At 35.6% G+C, this 10,081-nt stretch overlaps 1 protein-coding gene across 1 annotated transcript; it reads left to right on the top strand.

Moving 5' to 3' along the window:
• The first annotated feature begins 5,087 nt into the window (after positions 1-5,087).
• Positions 5,088-9,734, top strand: LOC139896271 (uncharacterized). The gene is made up of 5 exons (XM_071878870.1): positions 5,088-5,213; positions 5,438-5,552; positions 6,634-6,704; positions 6,824-6,910; positions 9,145-9,734. Exons 2-5 carry the CDS (start codon positions 5,462-5,464, stop codon positions 9,439-9,441), a joined length of 546 nt encoding a protein of 181 aa, XP_071734971.1. The 5' UTR covers positions 5,088-5,213; positions 5,438-5,461; the 3' UTR covers positions 9,442-9,734.
• Positions 9,735-10,081: the final 347 nt, after the last annotated feature.

Below are 10,081 nucleotides of genomic sequence, written 5' to 3'. Positions count from 1 at the left end.
TATTGTTATAGGTTCGTGAATCAACCAGTGGCCAAGTCTTACTTCCCGACGAAGTAAAAATCTGTGAAAGTGAGTTATAGTCCCACTTTTAAAATCTAATATTTTTGGGATGAGAATACATGCAGGTTTTATAAATGATTTACAAAATAGACACAAGTACGTGAAACTACATTCTATGGTTGAATTATCGAAATCGAATATGCCCCTTTTTATTAAGTCTGGTAATCTAAGAATTAGGGAACAGACACCCTAATTGACGCGAATCCTAAAGATAGATCTATTGGGCCTAACAAACCCCATCCAAAGTACCGGATGCTTTAGTACTTCGAAATTTATATCATATCCGAAGGGTGTCCCGGAATGATGGGGATATTCTTATATATGCATCTTGTTATTGTCGGTTACCAGGTGTTCACCATATGAATGATTTTTATCTCTATGTATGGGATGTGTATTGAAATATGAAATCTTGTGGTCTATTGTTATGATTTGATATATATAGGTTAAACCTATAACTCACCAACATTTTTGTTGACGTTTTAAGCATGTTTATTCTCAGGTGATTATTAAGAGCTTCCGCTGTCGCATACTTAAATAAGGACAAGATTTGGAGTCCATGCTTGTATGATATTGTGTAAAAACTGCATTCAAGAAACTTATTTTGTTGTAACATATTTGTATTGTAAACCATTATGTAATGGTCGTGTGTAAACAGGATATTTTAGATTATCATTATTTGATAATCTACGTAAAGCTTTTTAAACCTTTATTGATGAAATAAAGGTTATGGTTTGTTTAAAAATGAATGCAGTCTTTGAAAAACGTCTCATATAGAGGTCAAAACCTCGCAACGAAATCAATTAATATGGAACGTTTTTAATCAATAAGAACGGGACATTTCACATTTAACTTGTGTTACCCATGTATATACTTCAAAGATTCATGGTCAGAATAAAGAACAAACTCATATGGTAATAAATAATGACGCCACGCTTCCAAACACCGCACAATGGCATAAAATTCTCGGTCATAGGTAGAATACTTACGCCGAGTATCATTCAATTTTTCACTAAAAACGCAATGGATCGCTTGTTTTGGCTCAACACACCTCCAATCCCCAACCCTGATGCGTCACACTCAACATGAAAAACATCAGAAAAATTAGGCAAAGCTAAAACCGGAGCTTGGGTCACTTTTACCTTTAGCTCGTTAAAAGCCTTAGTTGCTGCTTCATTCCAAGAAAATCGACCGCCCTTCATACATTCAGTAACTGGTGCTATGATAGTACTAAAATTTCGAATAAAACGGCGGTAAAAAGAAGCTAACCCGTGAAAGCTGCGAATGTCATGGAGATTAGTTGGAAGCGGCCACTGCAAAATGGCTTCAATATTTTTCTCGTCCATACGAATGCCTTTCTCCGAAATGATGTAACCAAGGAACGTCACTTCGGGGGTGAGAAAATGACACTTTTTTCGGTTAGCATATAGTTGTTGATTACGCAAAGTTGTGAAAACCTGTCGTAGGTGATGCAAGTGTTCCTCAGTCGTGGGACTATAAACTAGTATATCATCAAAATAGACCACCAAAAACCGCCCGATGAATGACTTAAAAATTTGATTCATTAACCTCATGAAGGTACTCGGGGCATTAGAGAGCCCGAAAGGCATAACCATCCATTCATAAAGCCCACCACGTGTTTTAAACGCCGTTTTCCACTCATCTCCAGGTCGCATCCGTATTTGATGGTAACCGCTTCGCAAATCGATTTTATAAAAAATAGCAGCACCATGCAATTGGTCGAGTAGATCATCAAATCTTGGTATGGGAAAATGATATTTGATGGTAATCTTATTAACCGCTCGGCTATCAATACACATCCGATATGTCCCCCTTGTTTTGGCACTAGAAGAGCGGGGACCGCGCATGGACTCATGCTTTCTCGTATCAATCCTTTATCCAATAATTCGGTTACTTGACGTGGTAATTCTTCAAATTCAGTAGGATTCATTCGATACGCTGGTTTGTTCGGTATGGTTGAGCCGGGTATTAAATCGATGCAATGTTGGACATCTCGCATCTTTGGCAACCCGGGTGGAATCTCGTCTGGCATAACTTCTGAGAATTCCTGGAGAAGACCCCTAACCTGTTCGGGCACTCCTTCACATTCCTCATTAACCTCCTCAATGACTACCGTAAACACCACCATTGAAAGTTTAGCAGACTGCTCGAATTCAGCGCGGTTGAGAATTAGTGTGGACTCGTTCTCCTGTTGTTGACGCGTATCCAACGGAGCCAGAGTAATCTGTATGCCATCTTTGAAGAAAGTGTACGTATTTTTTTAACCATCATGTTTCACCTTGCGATCAAATAACCACGGTCGGCCCAACAATAGATGACACGCGTCCATCGGAATGACTTCACACCATATCTCATCCTTGTACTTTTGGCCTATCGAAAACTTCACCAAGCATCTTTTATTGACTTTAATGTTATTACCTTTCTTCAACCACGTTAATTGATACGGCTCGGGGTGATCTTCTGCTTTCAACCCAAGTTTGTCCACCATCTCTACCGATACCGCGTTCTCACAACTACCTCCATCTATAATCATATTGCAAATTTTTCCCTTGGCTGTGACCCGTGTTCTGAAGATATTATTCCTCCACCACGCATTATCATCAACTGACAAAACAGGTATCGTGTTTAAGGCTCTTTGTACCACTAGAGACTCGCCTTTATCCGGATAAATAACCTCCTCCTGATCATCAAAAGTGGCTGCAACTTCATCTTGCTCCCCATCTGTATCATACACGGGTTCATCAAAGTTATTGTCCACTGTTATTGTTCGTTGATTAGGGCAATCACGACCATAATGTCCCATTCCTTGGCATTTAAAGCATCTAGGGCCACGTATGTTATTATTAGGAATGCTATTAGACGAAGCAAGTTGCTTTCCTTTATCTACTGTTGTCGTATTGCTCTTAGGAACAAAAGGAGTGCGAACAAACGGCAATTTATTCTTTCCTCTAGCCTGTTGTTTTTCGACTTTCAACGCGAGTCTACAAACGTCGTTGTATGACCAATATGATTGCAAGGACACCACCTCTGCTATCTCTGGTTTTAAAGCACCCAAAAACCGTGCAATAACTTGCTCTTCTTCCTCGTTAGCATCACACCTTATCCGTAGTTTGTCAAACTCACGGATCAACTCTTCCACAGTTAATGACTTCTGTTGCAACGAGTGATATTCCAAAAAAGCCTCCTGCCGATGGTTCTGTGGCAGAAATTTCGCTTTTAGAAGCTTCTTCATCTTATCCCACGTTTCTACCTTTGACTTACGGGCCAACACACGATTTTTTGTTACATTATCCCACCAAAGTGATGCATGTTTTCTTAACTTAATTGCGACTAACTTGACCTTCAAGCGTTCAGGGATGTCTTTTAAATCAAAAACACGTTCCACTGTACTTAGCCAGTCGAGAAAGTCATCGGCGTGGAGAATACCCGTAAACTCGGGGATCTCCACCTTCATACCCAGACTGCGTAACGGATCTTCCTGAAAACCCCTTTGGAATCCTCTCGGCGCATCGGCGAAAGGATTTTCCCACTGATCTTCTGTATGTTCCGAATCATAGTATTCATCTAGATTTCGGTTCAACTGTAGATCTTCGATTCTTTGCTGCAAACGAGCAATCTCAGCATCATGAGGGTTAACTCGATGGTTACCTCTACGATGCATGTTTTCGGTTCGAAACCTAGCGCTCTAAATACCAAATAATGTCCCTGTTAAGGGCTGAAAAGAAACAGCTGCGCAGGATGAACCCAAACGTGATAATATTCACGTGGAATTATTTTATTATTCAATATTCAAAACATAAAAACTGAATAAAACTCAATCTCCTCAAGAGTTTAAATACAGGAAATAAATTGGTTCAATAAGGAAATAAAATAACTAATTATAATTGGAGACAAAAAAGTCTTTTCCTTGGCTTAATCTTCAAGTCACGATGTAACAGCTCACTCCAGGCCCAATTTACCATACTCCAAATAATCATGTAAGCCCAATAGCTTCTTGGGCCGACGCTGATAAATTTGGGCCCACCTGTGATCTTTAGCATCAACAGACGTTCCTGCATCATGCTAATATCCGTTGTAATCATCGTGGTCCGCTCTCACAAAGAGGCAACAAAGTTGACCACAACGGCCTCACAGAGCCCGTTGTGGTCGTTGTGGCTCAACAAAATTGAATCGTTGTGGCGTGTAACATTTGATGTTATCTTAATATTATAAAAAATGATGTATATGATAATATTATATTAACCTCTTTCCTTATTTCTCTTGGCTTATTACCGGAGGCTGTAATACTTTTTAGTTGAATTTCTTGACTAAATCAACTTTTAATTTTTTTTTTCCATCTCCTTAGTTGCTTTATCTATAGTTTCTATTAAAATGCTATAATGATGATGTCATTATTAGACTAATTCTTTTGTTAAGAAAAAATCAAAAAACAAAAGAAAAAAATCTAAGCATAGTGAGTGATGTCATTAATTTAAATAATTTTGAATTAAAATTAAATCTTATTAATTAATTATAATTATTAAATCTTATTAATAATTATTTTAATTATTAAAATTAAATAATTTTGAATTATTTTAATTAATTATTTTGAATTGAGTACGAGAAGGTATAAAAGTTAGGTAGAAAAAAACTAATTCTAAATTTATATTTTAATTTACAATTTTAGAATAAAATGACAACCAATATTATCTCTTGGATGTGAATTGTTTAATATGCATTTTAGGCGTTTGATGAAATGTTCAGCTGACGAGTTTCTTAGTCGGATTCTCTGGTTCCACGGGTTATTAAACTAAAAGACTTTAACTTTTACGTTCACTTAATACTTAAAATATACCATTAAACTGTTTCGTTTAAATAAATCTGTGATTCCACGAGTCATTTCACTTCACTAATAAAATAAAAAATTTACTCCGTGCTATTTACCTTTTTTGTTGGATCACTAGTAAGACAGGTCCAGTGGGCTCTTCATAAATTCAGTCCATTAAGTTGTACCGGGTTTATTATAACGATACAAAGGTCGAGCAGTATACTGTTGTTAGCTGCCACCGCCGTTCGCCGCCACTACTAACCGCCGCTCGCCGCCTGCCGCAATAGTAACCGCCGTTCACCGTTGGCCAGTCAAATAAGATTCACTGGTAAGTTTAGCTAAAGATAATAGATTTTTTTAGGTTTGTATCATATAGTCAGTTATTGAAATAGTTGTACAGACTACAGAGAAATTAGGGTTTTTAAATTAATTTTCTTTTTTAATTACCGGGTTAAAATCTATGAATTGGGGCTCAGAAGGATGAATAGGTTAGGGTTTTAGATGTTTTTATTCATCAAGTAAAATGTTGTTTTTTTATTATTTGTCTGACAGATATTGAATTGAAAATTAATAAAAATGGATCGAAGAAAGCGAGGTGGAAATAAAGAAGAATCGAATTCGACAAACATGAATTTGAAATCGATATTGAAAGATATCGAGCATATTGGTTAGTACTCGTAATACATATATGCTCTGTTTGTATGTTAAGTATCCTTTTTTTTATTGATTTGGTAGCACATGTAAAGTGGACTGAACTATTTGATTCAGTTTAGTTGGTAATTATATGACAAACTTGTAAATAAACATAATTGTACAGGACTATTAGGCAATTGTGTTCACTAGTATCTAAGATTTTAACTAGAACTATCCTTCGTTCGATTCTGAGTTTCATCTAGAAACATGTATGCAACACCCATTTATCTATTTAGTGTAGTCTAAGAAGACATCATGATTTTAGTTAAAACCGCTTTGAATTTAGCCCTTTGGATTAGTCTTGTGGTGATCTGAAAAGGAAGAAATTTTGTTTTCCTATCTGTAGGAAGGAACGTTTTCGAATTTGAAGTGTTAGTATTTGAAAACTTAATTTACCAAATTGAAAAATGAGTTTTCTTTCGTCAATACGTCTTCTGTTTTTTCACGTTTTCTTGGAGATCTATGGACAAGTACCTACAGCTGAACAACCCCTTAATGTCTTTTTCTATTGTTATATAAATATTAATAATTTTGTGAATGAACATTTTCATGTTCATATGCTTTTACTTGTATAAAACATTCAAATACATTTTTTTAATCAGATCTCAATTGTTTAATAGATGTGTGATTATAATTTTTAATGTGAGATCTTGTTTTGGCTTGCGATCTTAAGAAGTATGAGTCGAATATTGGCAGTTTCTAATTATATTGGTAGTGGTATATGGCGACGGTAGTGAAACATGGAAATAATGAAGTTGATAGAATTTGTAGTTTGTAACCCTTTTCGTTTTCGATTGCCCTCGCCTTGAGAGAAAACTTAATCTTTCTGACCCGTCAAGAAACAAAAAAGGGGAAAATATGGCCCAACCGGACCCGTTGAAACAAAAAGCACTCCTGAGCAGCCCAAAAAATTGTCATTAGATAGTCGATAATAACCCATATTTGAAGCTCTAGGCAAATATTACCTGCTCTACCATGCATATTTTTGTAATGAAACAATGCATTTCGAAATTTTCGCGTACTATCACGTAATATAATTCCACATATACATTTAGGACGCACCCATATGACATGGAAAGAGAAGAAGGATATGGAAAACCGGAAAGTAGTTTCACTTGGTGGAAAGGTAACTACTTTTCTAATCGTATTTTCTAATTATTTTATTAAAAATATATTTATTTATTTTTGGCTGCATTGTCTTCGGATGCTTTTTATTGAATTGGTAAATCATGTAATAAACTTCAGCCCCCTAAGAAGCAGAGGATCCCGTTAAGTGTAGCGTTAGTACCGATGAAAAGACAGAAAGAAAGGGAGCAAAAAATATTACAAGAGGTTAGATGTTTTTTCTCTTATAATGCTCGGTTCTTTTCTTAGAGTAAATTATACCGATAAATCCTTGTGGTTTATATAAAATTACATCAACCATCCTTATCTCATGCCAATCACGCCGATCGTCCTTGATTGATTTGACTGTCGTCCCTATGGTTTTCATAAAATTACATCAATCGTCCTTATCTTTAAAAAATTACAGCGATTGTCTCTGATTTACTTAAAAGTGTACAGGTACGTTGATTGTCCTTTAAAAATGCGTAAATAGGAGGGACGATCAACACGCATTTTAAGTGTATTAGGGACCATCAACGTACATTTTAGGTAAAGACCAGTGTAATTTATAGAAGACAAAATTTCAAGAATGGTCCGCATGGTTTGTATCAGAAATCAATGGTGGTCCATGAACTTTTTTTTCGTCATGGATGGTCCCTGTGATTTGCATTATGAATCCCCGATGGTCCCTGTGGTGTAGGGATGAGCAAAAACACCGAAATACCGAAACCGTACTGATACCGTACCGGTACTGGTACCGAAATACCGTACCGATGGTATTCAGTATCGGTTCCTAATTTACACAAAATTCGGTTTCGGTACTAAGCCGTTCGGTACCGGTACTCCCGATTTGAATACCGATATATAAAATGAATAAAAATAGTCATGAAGTACTATGTAATATGGTCTATGTTATAAAAAAATATATAACGTAAAACATTAACTATAATCTGTTCACATTCGATAGAAAGACATAGTAAAAATTTGTGAAGTAAACACGTGCGTGTGAGTGTTATATACTGTGTCCATAAAATATTACAATGTTAATGTGTGGGTCAGTTTAATATTACAATGTTAATGTGTAGGTCAATAGTAGAAGTGTGTATGCATCGTTGATCCAATAATGTAAGTGGACAAAGTGCATTTTTAAAATCTATTCATAAGCTCTCATATTTTTAAATATGAGAGTAAGTGGACAAAGTGCATTTTTAAGTAGATGATGAGGGTAATGGTGATTGATGTTAAGTTTGTTAATACTGCTCCGAAATCAGGGTATTCTACATCTCGTTAGTCTCTTACTTTATATCTAGTATAGGTCCTCGAGTTTCGCTCAAATTAGTGTTACTCATGTTGTAATCCTCGTTGTATCATTTCCTTATCAATAAAATTATCTTGCTTTTCAAAAAAAATTTTTTAAATTTCCATGAAATCTGATATATTATGTATGCATTCAAAATTATCTAACAGTAGGAGGTGTATAAACTGTTAAGTAAATTGATTAGTTAAAGTGTAGGTTAATTAATAGTATTAAAATTTAATCGATTAATATTTGTTCAAAAAAATATAGAAACACGAGTTTCATATATGAAATTAGTACTGTAATTAATTTGAATCATTTTGCAATATCATAGCATCAACAGCAAATGCATTGTTCTTCATATCAATGTGTTCATAATTTATGTTAATTTATGTTATATATATTTAAAGGAGTTTTGTGTAACTGTCTTAATTTAAAACGATCTTAAACCCCGATTGTTCTAAACTTTATTAAGAAATATATACTAGTCAATTTACTTTTCGTAATGCTTATTAACGAGGTTACAACGATTGTATGCAAATTAAAAGGTTAGTTTAGCTTATTTAAAAGTTTTGAGCCAAGGTAGTGAGCTAAAAACAACTAAACAAAGTTTAACTATACATAAAAGATGTCGGTACTATACGATATTAGTACCGAAAAACCGATACCGGTACCGAAACCGACAATTCGGTACGGTATTCGGAAAAGGGTTTGGACTTTTTTCGGTATCGATACTATGCGGTTCGGTACCGGTATGGTACGGTATTGGTACCGATACCATTCATACTATGGTGCATATCTCAGGGACCATTTTTGACCAAAAAAAATGAAACAACAAGGACCATCGGTTATTCAAAATGCAAACCTCGGGGACCTTCGGTGATTCAAATGCAAATCAGAGGGACCATCCTTGACGGGAAAAAAGTTCATGGACCATCAGTGATTTATGATACAAACCACAGGGACCAATTCTTGATATTTTGTGTCTTTAAAATTACAAGATAAGGACGATTGATGTAATTTATTTAATGATTTTCAGAAGATAAGGACGATTGTTATAGTTTCATACTCCGTATAAACATCTGGGACTATCAGTATAAATTACTCATATTCTTATTCACAACTTATAGTGTGACTGAAATCGCCTACGATGTTTGATTAATAGAATATAATACTTGGACAAGTTGGAGGAAAACGTGGAAACCGTAGCAAACGCTCTTCAGGGCCACGTAAACCCGAGGATAGAGTACTAATGTCAACTGCAGGCCATTTCAGGAATGGTATACTCGATGTTAAAGATTTGTTGAAATCCAAAGCTTCATCGAGCGGTTCTAAAAGCCGTGGGTTCGGTAGTGATCCTAGTAGTTATGCATTTGGTGGTGGGTCCGGTAGTCGTGGGTCCGGTAAAGGCGGCAAGAAAAAGGGTGGCAAAAAGAAAGGTGGTCGTCGAAAAGGCCATTAAGGGGATGAAAATTACGTATCGTATGTGTTATAATGCTTATGGTTAAACGAGTTTTGAAATTAGGGTCTATTGGAAATGTTGTGGTTTGCGTTATAAGTACTGATTTTGTCGCAGTTGGTATAATGCTACAATACTTGGTTCTGAGTTCACAAATGTCGAATAACGATGTAATGAGTTTATTTTTATTTAAAACATTCTTTGTTACTTAAGTTTATGGTTTTGGATGATCGTGTAGATATGTGATCAGTTGTACACATTTGCTTCTGTATGTTGTATTTACTTGTTATGAATCCATTAATTAATATGCATGTGAGAGACACGTGACTTCATAACCAAATACACAGAATTACAAATGGTTATAACCACCTAACCTATTAGTTGGAATTGTTAGTTCGTCACCAGTTTGTTCCAGTTGTAATGACAGGTAGCTATTGAGTATTCAATTCAATGAAACTATCCATTTTTCATTTTTCATTTTCATTCATTCATCAACATACTAAATGGGATGGATTCGGGTGTCCCCCAGTCCAATTTTTTGTCGTTTCACTAAATGGGATGGATTCGGGTGTCGCCCAGTTCAATTTTTTTGTCGTTTCACACACTCTTTTCACACTTGCATTTTCCAGTTAAACTCCCTCTA

The sequence above is a fragment of the Rutidosis leptorrhynchoides genome, chromosome 3, assembly GCF_046630445.1.
Source record: "Rutidosis leptorrhynchoides isolate AG116_Rl617_1_P2 chromosome 3, CSIRO_AGI_Rlap_v1, whole genome shotgun sequence".
In the NCBI taxonomy this organism is placed as follows: domain Eukaryota; kingdom Viridiplantae; phylum Streptophyta; class Magnoliopsida; order Asterales; family Asteraceae; genus Rutidosis; species Rutidosis leptorrhynchoides.
This window is presented reverse-complemented; position numbering and strand designations above follow the sequence as displayed.

Bases quoted from the DNA above. Each gene is read 5' to 3' on its own strand.
- LOC139896271 (XM_071878870.1), top strand. From the start codon at position 5,462: ATGGATCGAAGAAAGCGAGGTGGAAATAAAGAAGAATCGAATTCGACA. The intron at 5,553-6,633 runs GTTAGTACTCGT...ATATACATTTAG, and splicing joins GAAAGATATCGAGCATATTG to GACGCACCCATATGACATGG. The intron at 6,911-9,144 runs GTTAGATGTTTT...TTTGATTAATAG, and splicing joins AGCAAAAAATATTACAAGAG to AATATAATACTTGGACAAGT.